Below are 16,524 nucleotides of genomic sequence, written 5' to 3'. Positions count from 1 at the left end.
AGATTTATTTAAAATAAAAGTTCTTCTTTTGTCAAAATTACATTTCCAGCCTAAACAGAGGCTTTACTCCCTTCAAACTTAAATTGTCAATGTGTCATTACATCAGTGTTGGAAAACACTCTTATCAGAATAATTTTTTTAGCTTTATAAAGGGCATTTCTTTCCCTAATTTGTACTCTCTATACTCTTTCCCTACTCTCAGGGAACTGAGGTTACGTTAGTAGCCTAACCGAGTAGGCCTACGTTATTTCTTATTTTATTTTTTTGATATTGAAAATTGTTTTAATCAGGGCATTTGTCCGGTTGGGCAAGTAGGCTACAATTCTCTTTCACTTGTCCCTTAAAAAACACACGCACATGTCCCGGACAACCGTTAATGTCGAAATTCTATTCAGATCAGTAAATTACCAAACAATCATAAAAGAAAGAAATATTATCTTACTGTCATCGTGAGGTGAAAATGAGGATCCACTCTGCCAGACTCTCGTGAAAGTGCTTATCTATAGCACAAAATTTATTTCTCGTACCATTTATTCGCCAAAAATAGTTTTTGCGTGCATTTGATATGCACTTTATGGCGTGTAATACGCACGTACTCCACACCCCTAATCCTACCCAAGGGGTTTGCAGTGTGTATCATTTACACGCAAACAAAACAAAACAAAAAAAAACAATTTTTGGCATATAAATGGCACGATCAATAAAATGTATCTGTTTATAAATTTGAGCGTCTTTTCAGACGCAAATCTAATTTGAATTACTTTCTAATAGGAGCGTACTTTCTAATATTACCTAATAAATTATGTTTCTATTATTTTAGTTTTAATGAAAAACCAGGGGACCCCCCGAGGTAATTTTTTTGGGCCTTATGGGGGGTCCCTTGATGCTTATGGGGGGTCCCGGACCCCCCCAGCCCCCCCTCAATTCGAACACTGGTTACACATTCCCTGTGTGTTATATCAATATTTATGACATGTCGGACTTCTTGTCTAATGGATAGATTTTCACTGTTTGTCCTTTCACTATTTTCTCGTCTTGTACCATATATTAACCTTAACACAACAACCTGACACAAACGCTTGTGCTTTCTGTTTTTTGCACAATGATTACAAAGTAATTAAAAAAATCCAGAGCATTTTTTCACTGTATTGTGCATCTAAGCAAAAAAGTTATAATGTAAATTATTATCACCTAGTAACTGTATGATGTAAATCACTTTATTGTCATATTGGTTATTGTGTTGGTTTTATTTACAGTGTTTTACTTGTGTGTAATCGTATTAAACATTTTCGGAAACATCACTTAAAGAATTCTGACTGTCATTTTAGTGGGGTACCAACAGACGAATATTCATCTGTCCCTCACATAAAGCAATGCCTCAAGATTTAGTTTTTTTAGTTTAGAGCTTTATTTATCCCGTGGGGCAATTCGTTTGAGCTTACATGGTGCCTCACATAAAACACTGATCACATACATTCAAAGACATAAATACTTAAAAAAGAAAAAAAAAGTACAATTGCAAGTACAATCTATTTCCTGAAAGTAAAGTGATGTAAAAAAATTTTTTTATACAAGTCAGATTATTTTTAGATCCTTTACCCAGAAGGCAGATATCAGGAGTGTAATCAGAGTTCAGGGAAACACAGACACACACTCTAGTTGAGGGGCAAGAGCGTGAAACACATCACTCAAAATACCTCAGTAAAAGCATTATTATTTACCAAGCTCAGTCGTGCAAACATCATCAGCATGGCTTTGACATTACTTACTCAAACTGATGCTAATTCAGTGCTTTGATAAAGCTGTTATTAATCAGAGCATTGTGATTTAACCCTGTAAATGAGGCAGGAGCTGAGTCTGATCTCATCTGTCCAGATGAACGAGCAGTGAACGAAAGACAGTCTGCCGTCCGCTGCCATCCGTGTGAGAAGATACAAGTAGGAAAAAAAATACTATGAAAGTCAATGGGGTACATCAACTGTTTGGTGACCAACATTCTTCAAAATATCTTATTTTGTGTTAAGCAGAATAAAAAGAAATTCATACAGGTCTGAAACAACTTGAGGGTGATTTAATGATGAAAAAAAAAAAGTCATTTTAAGTGAACTAATCCTTTAATGGATCCCTGAAGGAGGGAACGGAGACATCACGTCAGAACTGATTGACACATTGAGATCTCGCATGAGAGCCCAATCACCTTCAATCAATTAGTAACAAAAACAAGCCAATGTACACTGGTGAACGAGATTTGGTGGTAAGCCACTCCCTGTACATACGGGTAAATAAGGCAGCATGCAACTAGCTCATTCAAGTTTGCGCAGAGGAGCTGAGACAGGGGTCCTGGCCATTTAGCAGTAGTACAGTGGTTGTGGCAGGCGGGAAGTAACGTAACATGAGTAATGGGGAGATTCCCTATCAGTCAGTGACGTTCTACGTTACATCAGAACAGACTGAAGCATTGGGATCCCTATGGATAGCGGCACAACCGTTGATCCTTCCTTTTTTAGTCGCATAGACCTCCATACCCGGTGGGACAGAAGAACATAACTGTCCGAGGGGAAGGACGATGGCTGCTGTTCCTTTCTGTTTACCCTATACAGCCATGGATGGTTGGATAATACTGGGGAAGCTTGCCGAATCCAGATGGAAAGGGACACGACTGACCCTCGGGGCAATGCTTATAATGGAAGATCCCTGCGGTAGGTCCTGCCTAGACAGGGATGGAACCATTACCAATGCAGAAACGGGACAGATTTGAATCTGCCCAAGGAAAGACACACGGCACACCTTGGGACTGATATGCCAAGACGATGGCATCAACTATCTAGTGGCCAACCTCTGTTTGGAGACACCCTTTCCCTTCTGCTGACCTCCAAAGCAAGCAAAGAGTTGTTCAGAACTGGGCCCGTGTTTATCAAGCCTCTGAGAATTACTCGCAAGAACACTGCTTAGAAGTGACTTAACCCTCAGACGGTCTTCGTTTCGGAGTCACATCCTGGGCCTTCCCAGTCAGAAGTGACCGGAGGCCTAAAAATGAAACTTCCTCCATCCCAGTAAAACCAATGCAATTTATTTTTGTTCTATAATATTTATTCTTTTTCATTTTGTATTTTGAGATCATTTTATTGAATTTATTAATATTTATGCAATATTTATGGTCTATTTTTGCCATTGAAATTAATTAAAAAAAAATATATATATATGTATTTTTTTATTTTTTATTTATTCAGTATTTTAGTTTAATATAGAGTCTAGGGGTGCTTCTCAATTCTTATTTGTGCATCCTCGTTTCCTCTCCTCGCTTCCTTTCCTCGCGTCTCAGCTCCGCCCCCTGTAGGATGCGAGGGAAGGCTGCAAGGAAAAGACACGAGGACGGAGGGATCGAATGAAAGCTTTTTTTATACATTGGAATCCTTGATCACTCGAGCGTCACTTCATCGCGTCATCAGCAGCGCTCAGATGATCTGCCCTCATGTTGTTGAAATTTGTTTATTTAAGAAATTCATAATAAATAATAATAAAGAAAGATACCCTGTTGAAATATGTGAGGTGTGTGGTTTATATAAACTGCAAAAGTAAAGTATAAATCAAAATGATTGTGACCGATGTGAAGGGGGAGGAGAATTTATACGTGCGTCACGTTTTAGTCGATAAAACTCTTCCGCAAAGGATACACCTGTGTATCCTCGCTCATGACTCCTCTGGAAGCCTCCTCACTCCTCGATCCTCGACTCCTCGCGGTGCAATTAGAGAATTGAGATGTCCTTCAAGATGGCTGTGCTCGATTGGTTTCCGGGTCATAGGATGGAGGACGGAGGAGAGAGGAGACGAGGAGGGATATTGAGAAGCACCCTAGGCCTTCAAAAAAAAAAATGTTTGAAGCAGATTAGCACCATCTGGTGAGAGTATGGAGAGAAAGCGTAGGAGCATGGTGTAACCACTAGATGGCATCTACAGTTCTCTATGGAGAGGCATGTGAATTCCCCAGCTGTTTATGGACACATTTACTTTTTTTTTGTACAGAATTTGTAACAAAAAATGCAATTCATTCAATTATAACACTTTTTGTAAAATAATAATAAAAAATTTTTTTTCTTTTTTTTTTTTTTTTTTTTTCAATTTCCCATTCATTTTCTATGGGGGTCATTTTTGACCGAAGACCACAAGTGTGACTATTTTTTTTTTACGACCACTTAGCATGCTCGAATCATGACCTCAATTTTTTTGTGTGTGCACATACCTAATGCCATACAAGTCACCAAGTTTCGTAACATTCCAATGAAGCTGTGATTTCTAAAAATTCAAAACAGATTTTTTGTAATCAAAATTTATTGGTGTTTATGTGTATAAAAGTGTGTGTGTATGTGTGTGTGGGTGGGTGGGTGTGTCTTTTTGTACTCTTGATGTTGTAGAGTGTCACCCCTTTACAGCGGTGTACTTTTTTTTAGGATTGAGGCCGATTTGTAGATTGTACACACAAAAATTCTGAGAAATTATTTTTTTTTGTCAATTTCCCATTTATTTCCTATGGGTCGGTCATTTTTGACCAAAGACCAAAATCGTCACTATTTTTTTTACGACCACTTAGCATGCTCGGATCATGACCTCAATTTTTTTTTTGTATTCACATACCTAATGCCATAAAAGTCACCAAGTTTCATAACATTCCGATGAAGCTGTGATTTTTAGAAATTCAAAACAGAAAATGTTTCGGTCAGAAATGACCGAGGACCGTCTAAGGGTTAAGAGTAAAACAATTATTGGCTCAAAGCTGTGTTTAAAAGTATGTTATCAAGCATCTCAGTCATAATTCAAGTGAAGTGTAGGACTAAATCTTAAGTGTCAGTCTTAGAGATGATTCACGACACTTTGCTGTGCCACAAACAGGATTTTCTATGATGACATAGGCATGGACCAATCACTTAATACATTTCCTTATTTAAGAATATTATCAGATAAATTCACATTGAATGGTGAAATTCCTAAGAGGAGTTTACATCCAACACACATTTTACAATACATCATTTTCAACAGAATACATTATGATATACACATTGGAAATGAAAGATAAGTATGTTTTTCACCATGTCTTAATTACACATTTTTAACCGGTGTGCTGTTAACTGACCATAACTATAGATTTTATGATATAATCAGCCACTTTGGATTCCAAAAGAAAACCGAACTGGAGAGAGGAAGAAGCGCTACTGCTTGCTGAACTAGTCGAACAGCGGAAACATGTTATAAAAGGCAAGTTCAGCCCAACAATTAACCAGCGCTTACAAAGATGATGCCTGCTCTGTCCAAACGATACCGTTTGATTAACTGCTCGTCATTAAACATTTATAAAACATTCTTCCTCTCCTGAAAGATTTGCGCACTTCTCTGTCTCTTTAGTGCATCACAAGCCCCTACTGGCAACTCCTAACCACTTGAGAGACCTCTCGAGCTGTCTTAAATAACTGGGAGAGTAAGAGTGATTCTTAGCTTTAAGAAATTTGTTAACTTGCTTGCGGTTCCCTAATAATGTTGCGGGTATAGGACAAAAAGCTGCTGTCCTCTCACCGGAACTGTACATCTCATCACTGTATACCGGCGCACACCGCCCGAAGGATTACACACTCGAAGTCCCAGTCTTTTTATGATATTATGTAGTTTGTTGGTTTGTATAACTTGCAGAAAAATGTATACGAGTGTCACACAAGAATATTATTTTTATCAAAAATTAAGCCAATAAAAAATGTATGTTTACCTCAGCTGTTAGACGCCAAACTGACTAGAAACACATTTTATATTATATTGCTGGTAGGCCTACTTAAAATGTTTCTTTTGTTATGTCATTAGTTTGTCTCAAAACACTGTTTGATGACTTTATGCTTCATAAGAAGTTATTAATCGCTTCATGCCATTGTTTCGATGTAGCCCTGTGTTTATAAAACGTATATAAATTTATATAAAATAAGCCATAGCAATATTTATATTGTTTTTGCTGATGTCCAATAAAAACCTTTATCTGCATTTTTTATGTTGGTCTCCATGCCCATACCGGGCAATTTTTGTTTGTAATCCTGATTTTCTCCGGTTTATGGTTAAGCAGGGAGAGAGGGAACAGTTATGTAAATTATAATTCTGAATTATCTTTCTCCAGGTAATTTAGAGAGATTTCTGGGGTAGTTAGTTTTGTGTTTTGTTTGTTATTTTGACCAGACTTCCCCCTGAAGCTATTGCCCCTAATTTCATTATTATTCTTTTTGATATTTCTGGTTTGGTTATTGTTGCTTTTGTGCCTTTTTTACATATAACAGAAAATTGAAAGTTAATATTGGTTGAATTGGTGGTTGTGTTGTTGATTCTGGGACAGAAGGTTGGAAATCCTCGTTCTCTCCATGGTTTTCTTTTTCTTTCTCTTTTTTGTAAAATGTCATTCTTATTTACTTTGTTATCAGCTCCTCAACCCTAGATGGGTAGCTATGTAACACTATACCTCATCCTCATTGTAAATATCCAAATATGCCTCTTTTTTGACCCAGAAACATACAATACAACATGCAATGCTGTAGTATTTTATTGATGTAGAAAGCAGAAAGATAAGGAAAGATGGGTAAATACACAAACCCCTGGATCAAACGAGTTAAGAATCAGGTGCATTTAAAACCATTTAAAACCTTTACTGAATGTGCACTGAAACTTATTTATCTTAAGGATAAAAGGTGCATATAGGTAAAATGAAAACAATGAAAAAAGTGCAATATTAGTATTGCTCAGAAAACAGAAGTTTGGCATTTTGCTTGTAGGATCAGTGGACTGTGGCGTAACATCCTCTCATTCCACTTAATCTGGCAATGAAATCAGAAAACCATTATTAAGGCAACATACACATAGTGTAAATAGTACAAATGTCTACACATCATCTCTCTCTCCTTTTATTGCTCACCTGAAAACACCTCAACTTCACACAGAGTGAGATATTCATTGCGCCCAGGTATAAAAATGTTGACATATCGCCCCTTAATAGGCTTAAACTCGAATGTTTTTGTGACTCCAACTGGGATGGACTCAACAGTTGCAGCCCTGTGAAGACACAGAGTAACAGAGAAATATTAAATGTACTTCTGTCAAATTAAAAGAATTTATTTGAAGTAATGTTATCTTATTTACTTGTTTTTCAACCACTTGTGTAAGTATTAAGAGAGAGACAATACTTACAGCTCATTATTGTTGCCATTATTTTCCAGGCTGTTGCCGATACGGATCTGAGCTCCATTTATCCTCTCTGCACAACAATCTCCACGATTAGTGATGCTAACCCTGGTTACCTCGTAGGCTTCCCCCAAGTCAACTCTCCACCAGGGGTCTCTGTCCGCATTAGTGTGAGTGCATGACCCACCACTCAAAATTGAATTCCTGTTGCCATCGACAGCATTTTTAGCTTCTTCTTGATCGTATGTGGAAGACTGGACAGATGTGGCTCCAAGAGCAAGATTCACTGTTTAAAATAAAATAATAAACAATAGCTTTTCTTGTTTTCACTTTAATGTGCTAAAGTATAATCCCAATATAATGGGCAAAATAATTCTAAAATATGTAATCCAAATGATTATTACACGGCTCTCTGGAATACTTGAATCTGATTGGTCAGTCGCCACATTCCGAGGTCTGATATTCCCAGATAATGACGTCATCAACAGCAACGCTGGATAACACACAGCTCATCCGGGTTTCTGGAGCCGGCCTTTCTTTAATGTTTCTTATATCACACTGTGGACCCGCTCTCTCTCGTTTCACACAAACACAACTGGTGCCAGTTGAGTCTCTGTTATAGTTATTAATTGTGTTCAAATATTAAAATTGTATTGAGGTATAATAGTATTAAGAGTACAGTAGTGTTCGTCTTATTGCCTGAATGATTGTTTTTGTACACCATAATGGATTCTAAGATAATAAACGGCCAAGAATTTAAAACAGTTTCATCTCAAATCAATATGTTCATGTAATTATTAATTTGTTGTACATGACTGTACATTATCCCTTAAATATTTGTCTTGTTTGAACTTGTAGGTTTGTCTTGCTAGGGATATTCTTTCTTCACAGAAGCTTTACGTTTATTACAAGTGAGCTAATATAATATTTCAACTCTTTTTCAAATACTTTGTGTCCAAAAAATATTATTTGTGGTTAGTAGCAGTTTAATAAGACGGGGTCCTGATCAGCCTTTCAGGGTTTACTTTACAATAACAACTGTGTTGATTCACATTATCCCTTATTGGTTATCACATTTTCAGTAAGAATATTATATGTAAGAATATATTAAGTAACAACATAATATTATATTATTTGTTACTGACAACATTCAAAGTAATGAAGAACACTCACTTGGAACACAAGTGTACGCTGGTGTGTCTGTTAATAAAATAATAACAGTTATACACACATTAATAAGAACATAAACAAATTCTATCACAGAGTCTTCTCTCTCTGTCCCTTACCTGCAAACACCTCGACTTCACACAGTGTGAGATATTCACTGCGCCCCGGTATAAAAATGTTGACATATCGCCCCCTAATAGGCTTAAACTCAAATGTTTTTGTCTCTCCAGCTGGGATTGACTCAATACTTGCAGCCCTGTGAAGACACACAGAGAAATAGAGAGGGGCTTATCAAAACTGCATGAAACATGTTAAATATTAGGGCAGCACAATTAATCGCACTGAAACCGCACACGATTTGGTAAAGGCTGCGATTATTTTATGCGCAGTTTGTCAGTGCAGCAGATGATTGGTAGTAAATGCTCCCTCTGAACACCAGAGGGCGTCTCACACACACTCCGTCTGAACACCAGAGGGAGTCTCACACACACACACACACACACACACCACATATCCATCTGAACACCAGAGGGAGTCTCACACACACACACACACACACACACACACACACACACCACATATCCATCTGAACACCAGAGGGCGTCTCACACACACACACACACACACACGCCAAATATGCCCCACAGAAGTATGATAACACACATCATTCCAGGAAATCCCTATCGGTCATCATCGCTGTTGCTGAATAAACAGAAGATTGAAACGCTTTGATTGATTAAACATGACTAATAAACACACGACTGCCTTATTCTGTGTAAGAAGCTCATCATCTCACAGAAGGAGGAGCTCAACTGTCGTTATGAAGTGAGTTTGGAGTAAATGCATGTTATTAAATGTTGTCTGTTGTTGGACAAGGGATTCATAAATGCTTCTCATGTTTGGAAAGATGTTTGACACGTGTTGCTTTTTCAAATGCACGTTATAAGTGACTCAAACTCACAGTGCTTTCAGAGTGAGCAGCGTTTACTGAGCCGTACGTCACTGACAAGCTGCACATAACAAACAATCACAGCCTTTCCGTTTTTAAAATCGCGATAAGCCAACTCGATTTAAGTGCGATTACATGGAAATTGCGATTAATCGTGCAGCCCTATTAAATATACTTCTGTCAAAGGCAAGCTTTTATATTAAAAGGATTTATTCAAAGTAATGTTATCATATTTAGTAATTTTCTAACTATTTGTGTAATTATTAAGAGAGAGACAATACTTACAGCTCATTATTGTTGCCATTATTTTCCAGGCTGCTGCCGATACGGATCTGAGCTCCATTTATCCTCTCTGGACAACAATCTCCACGATTAGTGATGCTAACCCTGGTTACCTTGTAGGCTTTCCCCAAGTCAACTCTCCACCAGGTGTTCCTGTCCCCATTAGTGTGACTGCATGACCCACCACCCCAAAATGAATCCCTGTTGCCATCAACAGCCCTTTGAGCTACTGCTGCATCACCGAATGTGGTAGACTGAACAGCTTTGGCTCCAAAAGCAAGATTCCCTGTATAACAAAAATAATAAACAACTTTTTTTTTTTTTACTTCAATGTGCTAAACTATAATCCCAATATAATGGGCAAAATAAAGCTAAGCACTCTCTGGAATACTTGAATCTGATTGGTCAGTCGTGACATTCCGAGGTCTGATATTCCCAGATAATGACGTCATCAACAGCAACGCTGGATAACACACAGCTGGACACACAACACTGGAGCCGCATCACACTGTGGACCCGCTCTCTCTCGTTTCATACAAACACTACTGGTGCCAGTTGCGTCTCTGTTATAGTTATTGATTGTGTAAGAACTGATTTTCCTGCTAAAACAAAACGCACCCTGCAATAAAGCCATAAAATGCACCCTGGACAGCAGATAGCAAAGACAGAGCACAGAACCTTGTCCTGCCCAAACTTATCTCCTTGTCCCCTTGTTTGACTTCAACTCATCCCCCCTCTCCTTCCTCAAGGCACTGAAAGTTCATTAAGAATGTCTATATAACACATATGGTGTATCTTGTGAATATGTTGTTTTTCCTTTTCATGTTTGGTATCATTTTAAGTGTCGCAGTGCGATTGGTAAAATGGTCTTAATTTCATTGCAGTCATTGGTTTAATGAGAAAGATTGAGAACTTAGGATAATCCTGTATCTCTCTGGCTGATATCTCTTTACGATATCCCAAGAAACCAGGTGCTACCCCCCTCGGGTACATGGATTGGCCCAAACAACTCTAAACAACATTTGTTTAACCCCTGTTGTTCTGGTCTGATATTTAAGGTGAGGTAACAGAGCAACCTTTGGGACTCTTTTACCAGGATCATCCCCCATAGTGATGTTTCAGTGCTTTCCGGTTGGAAAGCCCTGACACATTACTGTGTCTTTGTCAGGAAAACATTGCTTACTTTTAGAGTCATCTTTGAGTAAATGATGTCATATATTTTTGAATTGGCTTTTAATAATTTACTTCTGTAATTGGCATGATATATTTTTACCTGACAAATAAATGTTACATCTTGATTTATTCTGCATTCTTCTGAAATGTTGAAGGTGTTTCCGCAAAACTTTGTCCAGAATAGATCAAACTGGAGGCACTTTGAATGGACCATGGGGCACATCTTAGGAAGACCTCCTGATTTCTGACTATTCCCTGACTTAGCATGTTGTACGCTGCAAATATTATAAAAAATTACGCCTATGGGTCTGCAGTGAGCGGCTGCATAGGGTAAAATACTTGCACTGCACCCTCTGACTATTTCAGGACTGGCTAGTTTGTGATCGTGAGCGCGCAGTCGCGACGTGACGTCTCAAAGCGACACTAGGTCCGTGATGAACGAATAATTGAAAGTATGGGATAATCAGAATAATCAAAGATCTAAATTAATTCATAATCAATATTTATGATTATTTTCTAATCAGAAATACGATCTAAATTTGATTATCATTTGAAATTGGAGTCAGATTACGCATAGAGCTAAAGTAATACTAAAACTAAGTTCCAATAAATTAAGTGAACATCACTGGAGCGCTGAAAAGACATACACGCTTTAAACCTTCGCCAGGCCGTTGGATTCCGTCATTGGGCTAATGGATGGTCCTTACAATTGTATTGAAATATTCAGATTGCATTGAAGTATTTTTAGTATTAAGAGTACAGTAGTGTTCGTCTTGTTGCCCGAATGATTGCTTTTTACACCGTAATGGTCGGTGTTTCCTGAAACCATATTTCCAATGAACATTCGCTACAGCATCGCAAAGTTGAGGTTAGAAGCAGTTTCTTGTTTGCATGACATAATAAATACTTTTGAGACAAATAAGCAAGCTGACATTCAGGACAACCTACAGTATATATTTTATTTAAAAAAACATACAAATGTCATTTACATCTTTTAGTTTGTCAAGAGTTTTAAAGCGTCGCTTTTGAAGAGTGCGCATGTGTGAACGAGCTCTAGTGTAAGAACGAGTCTATGATTGAATCGGGAAATAAAGCAAAATAACTGAGAAAAATAAGAGATAGTCCTCTGATGCCATGTCTGTAATTTATAGCAAAACATCTACACTGTAAAAAAAAATCTGTAGAAATTACAGTATTACTGGCAGCTGCTTGCCAGTAACTTACTGTAGTATTAAATTGATGTTATTTACTGGCAACAGTTTGTTCAAAGTTAAATGAACATTAAACATTAACAAGTCTGTATCTTTACAGAATAAAACTAAAATAACAGCCTCATGCAAAGCATTCTGGGAACCAAAATCTGAAGGAAAAAAACAGAAAAAGGTTGATGAAGATTTCTGGTTCCCAGAATGCTTTGCATTAGGTTGTTATTTTATAGTTTTTTTTCTGTAAAGACAAAGACTTGTTAATGTTTAATGTTCATTTAACTTTGAACAAATTGTTGCCAGTAAATAACATCAATTTAAATCTACAGTAAGTTACTGGCAAACAGCTGCATAACTACAGCAAATTTTTTACAGTGTAGCATTAATTCGATCATTAAAAGTAGTTATTACTCCACCACCTGTATGACATCTTTAACCAACGTGGTTGAACGACCAATTTACGACAATATGGTTTCGGGAAACAGACGTGACTAGCTAGTTGATTTCTTCAACGACGCATCGTACTACAGTAGTGAAGCAGCGAGTTAGGACTGATTAGTGACGGGAAACACAGTCCTGATTAGTGGGCAGACATTTCTGCTGCGGAGCGATTGGGGGTTCGGTGTCTTGCTCAAGGGCTCCTCAGTCGTGGCAAATGGAAGATAAGAGGTTAGATAAGTTCTGTTCATTCACTCCCACTTACATTTCCTGCCGGTACTGAGACTCGAACCTGCGACCTCCGAATTATTAGTATTAAGAGTACTGTAGTGTTCGTCTTGTTGCCCGAATGATTGTTTTTCACACTGTAATGGATTCTAAGATAATAAACAGACACAAATTTAAAACGGTTTTATCTCAAATCAATATGTCCATGTAATTATTCATTTGGGGCTTGGATCATTTACTGCCTTATGTAAAAAAAAATGTCACGGAAAGAGATGTGTAGGGGAGTCACTTGGCGATAGGTCCTTGCTTGTGTAGAGTTTGTTCTGTGTTCAGAATAAAACGAGAAAGAAGCCGGCACTGCGTCCTACTGATTTGTTTTACCGAAGCTCTAGCTACTTGAAGAGACAAGACATTCATGATCGTGCGTTGTTAGGGACATGAGTTCTCGTATTTCGCGCTAGCAATTAACTTAATGAAAGTACAATAGCGTAGTTTTGCTCCGGTCAGCCCCCACGCTCTACCGGATAACTGTCAGTTAGTACAATATTTTAACTCAAATCAATATTTCGTGTCCAAAATTATTTATTTGTGGCTAGCCATGTAGCCAACAACTGTCTTGATGATGTACATTATCCCTTATTGGTTACCAAATGTTCAGTAAGAATATAATAAGCTATGTGTTACTGACAACATTCAAATTAATGAAGAACACTCACTTTGATCACAAGAAGCTGATGGTGTGTCCATTACTGTTAATAAAATATTAACAGTTATACACACATTATTCAATACAAAAACAAATTATATCACAGAGTCTTCATAAATAAATAAATCACTGATTTTTAATAACCATATTTCAGCCTATAATTTTAATAAATTAATCTGATTAATATGTAATGATACACAATGATTACAGATTTTCAAATCCAGGCATTTTTACTTCTAAACGTACCTGTGGAATCAGCGACGCACATCCCAGTAAAAAGTGTTAGAAACAAAACCACACGCATGGCCATCCTGATATAAGACATAACAACACATCTCATATCAGCATATGAAGGAATCATTTTCAATTTCTCATCCTCATTTAAACAAAGAAACATTTATATTGGTATTGTAATGATAAAATGGTATATGCTCGGAGACAGGGCCGGATTAACCATTAGGGCAACTGGTCACTTGTCCAGGGGTACATGACATCTAAGGGGCCCTGACAGGGGCAGAGCTCAGTCAGATCCAGGTAAATAAAAATGTTTTTGATACGTTAAACAATTCTTCAATAATTAGCCTATTGTAAATGTGATTTGTTTTTGTTTTTTCATGCATTAAAACTCTATCCTAATAATATTAATAAGAACATGCTAATTCGTCTCTTCAGTTACGTCACGCCAGCGCCCAGAAGGCTAGTAATTTTCTTCTTCGCGCAAATATTCGGATTTTAACTAACAGCGCCCTTTTTATGTTATTACAAAAATTGCTTAACCGCTATCTATGATGCATTTAATAAAGAAAAACGTCTTGACAAAGATGACGGGACGCCTTAACAACTTGACACTTTTGTTGTTTGAAAAGAAAACTAACAGATAGGCTAAGTTTATAACGATGTGAACATGTTCAATTCAAAACCCAAACATCAGCCATACAAGCTATGGGTTTTTAGTCTGGCCCGCCGTGGCATGGTCATGCAATATTTTTTGCAGTATAATTGAAAGCTATCAATTTTAAAATCTATTAGGCTCCAAAAAATATAACAACTTTTCATTTAATTGAACTTAAAACAATCTTCACATAAGCCCATAATAATAAATGTCATACTGACCTGTGCTGTGCCCAACTGTCTACAGGTAGGAAATACACAGAAATTGTTATCAAACACTTTACAGTCTTCACTGCATAAAGTGCATCTACGCGGGTTCACGCAGACAAAGTCTGTCCTCCCTCCCCGCTGAACGCCATCGATTACTAATTCGTGAAATGCACTCCCGCTGGTTGAGCGCGTAAAGTTCGTTTTAGGTTCGATATTAGCCAGACATTTGTTCTATAGGGTCGGAAGTTAGTTTTAACCTTATGTGACCATTGTATATCGACATGATGAAATATTCATTCAAAATCATTCACGAGTTCACATGTTAATGAAATCTGATATAAAATGTATAATGCGTATTTGGCTTGCTGTCCGGGGGGAGGGCTCCGAGCTCGGAATTCGGGCCGACCCCAGAGAACTCCCCCTATGAATGTATAGATCGTAGGTATCTATGAGTAGACCCAGCCGAGTGTGAGGTGATGGGGTGGAGGCGGGATGCTGAGAAATTAGTCATGAGACAGGAGGTAAGGGAAGGCTTTATTTATACTGGCTTCTTCTTGTGCTGATTGGATGATTACCTGAACATGCTCCTCCCGAACTTTGTTACATAAAACTTCATTTCGTGCATTAATGCTGCATAATTATACCTGAGAATGCTTTGACGCGTTTCCACAGCGCACAATGCTTAAGGGAACGTCTGCCAATTCCACCAACTGCGGTAAACGTAGCCTATAATTTGTTTTGTTTTTGTTTTTATTACTTTTAACATTTAAAAAGAGACGTTTTCAAATTCCAAAGCTTGCAGAAGGTTCCTAATGGCAATACTGACTTAGGCTACAGCTTTAGCCTTGAGTAAATTAACTTGTCTAAGAAAATGATTCAAACGTATAAATATCAGCATGTTTAAATATCAAAGCCTATATTTACTTTCGTCACTGACAGACGAAAATGAAAAGACTATCAGTCAAAGTTCAGCTTTAGGAGGGGAAGAAATAGGCCAGGATAAGAAGACTGAGAGAATAAGAAATATGAAGATGGGGAGAGAGCAGGTATTGACAAATAATCTAATGACAAAGTTTTAAAGCTATTTCTTATAATTGTTTGGCCTTCAAAAGTCCTAAATTGCAGAGAAATCCAAATTTTCTCGGGGGAGCATGCACCCCGAACTCCCCTAACTACAGGGGGCCTTGAGTCTTGTTAATCTGGCCCTGCTCGGAGAGGATGACATGGCAGCCAAACTAGCTGCTAAATATGAATAGCCGGTATTCATATGTTACAGAACACATTCACAAAACCACACAGGCAAAAACCTCTTTAACATTTATATGTCTTTGTTAAACATGTATTTTCATAATACTACTTCTATTAATAATATTAGTAAATAAGGAATAACTCAATTAAGTTTTGTATAACTGTTCATTAGTTACTTCTTAGTTATTTTTCTTAAACCTTAAATAATAGATAATTAATAGTAGTTCTTGGGGAGGTATGACAGAATTCATTAGTTATTGATTAACTGATACTTAACACAATCATAAAATTCTATTACATACTGATTAGTTAACACACCTTCCTTAGTAGTTAACAGTAGTGAAGAAGTAGTTAATGAAGAATTACCTATTAGTTCTTCAATAATTCCTTATTAGTTATGCAGTAAGTAAGAAACAGTATTCTAAAGTGTTACCGAATAGGCTTTATCTTACACACCATACTAATATTTGTTTGCTATATACTTCACATATTCTTTATTGTAAATAGGCTAATTGTAAGGAATTATAATTAATATAAGGAAAGAGATATTTGAATGTTTATTTGTTTGTTTTTCTATTGTGGTGTAATTCTATTCTGTATTTAAATCTAATTAAAATATATATAGGTAATAGGCTACTATATTACACATATCAGGCCAATAAAGCAACAAACCTATCAGTAGACAAGCTGAACAGAATATTTAGATTAGTTTTGATGAGTTATTGTAATGAAAAAATGAAATAAGAGTGTTGGGAAAGTATTAAATGTTCAGTGTTATTTAATGCTATTTAGAATAATTAGCAAAAAACAGTATTTTCTAGCCATAT

At 37.1% G+C, this 16,524-nt stretch overlaps 1 protein-coding gene across 1 annotated transcript in view; it reads right to left on the bottom strand.

The window, feature by feature from the left end:
• Positions 1-16,524, bottom strand: part of LOC311300016 (uncharacterized protein) — a 187,266-nt gene that overhangs the window by 91,773 nt on the left and 78,969 nt on the right. The window contains exons 9-10 of the mRNA XM_084424072.1: positions 8,487-8,623; positions 8,374-8,400 (exon numbers count right to left, since the gene is read on the bottom strand). Coding sequence (XP_084280198.1) covers positions 8,374-8,400; positions 8,487-8,623 — 164 coding nt within the window. The remainder of the gene's footprint in view (positions 1-8,373; positions 8,401-8,486; positions 8,624-16,524) is intronic.

Source organism: Rutilus rutilus, assembly GCF_951802725.1.
Source record: "Rutilus rutilus genome assembly, chromosome: 11".
Classification (NCBI taxonomy): domain Eukaryota; kingdom Metazoa; phylum Chordata; class Actinopteri; order Cypriniformes; family Leuciscidae; genus Rutilus; species Rutilus rutilus.
The sequence above is the reverse complement of the archived record's forward strand: the minus strand, read 5'-3'. Positions and strand labels throughout refer to the sequence as shown.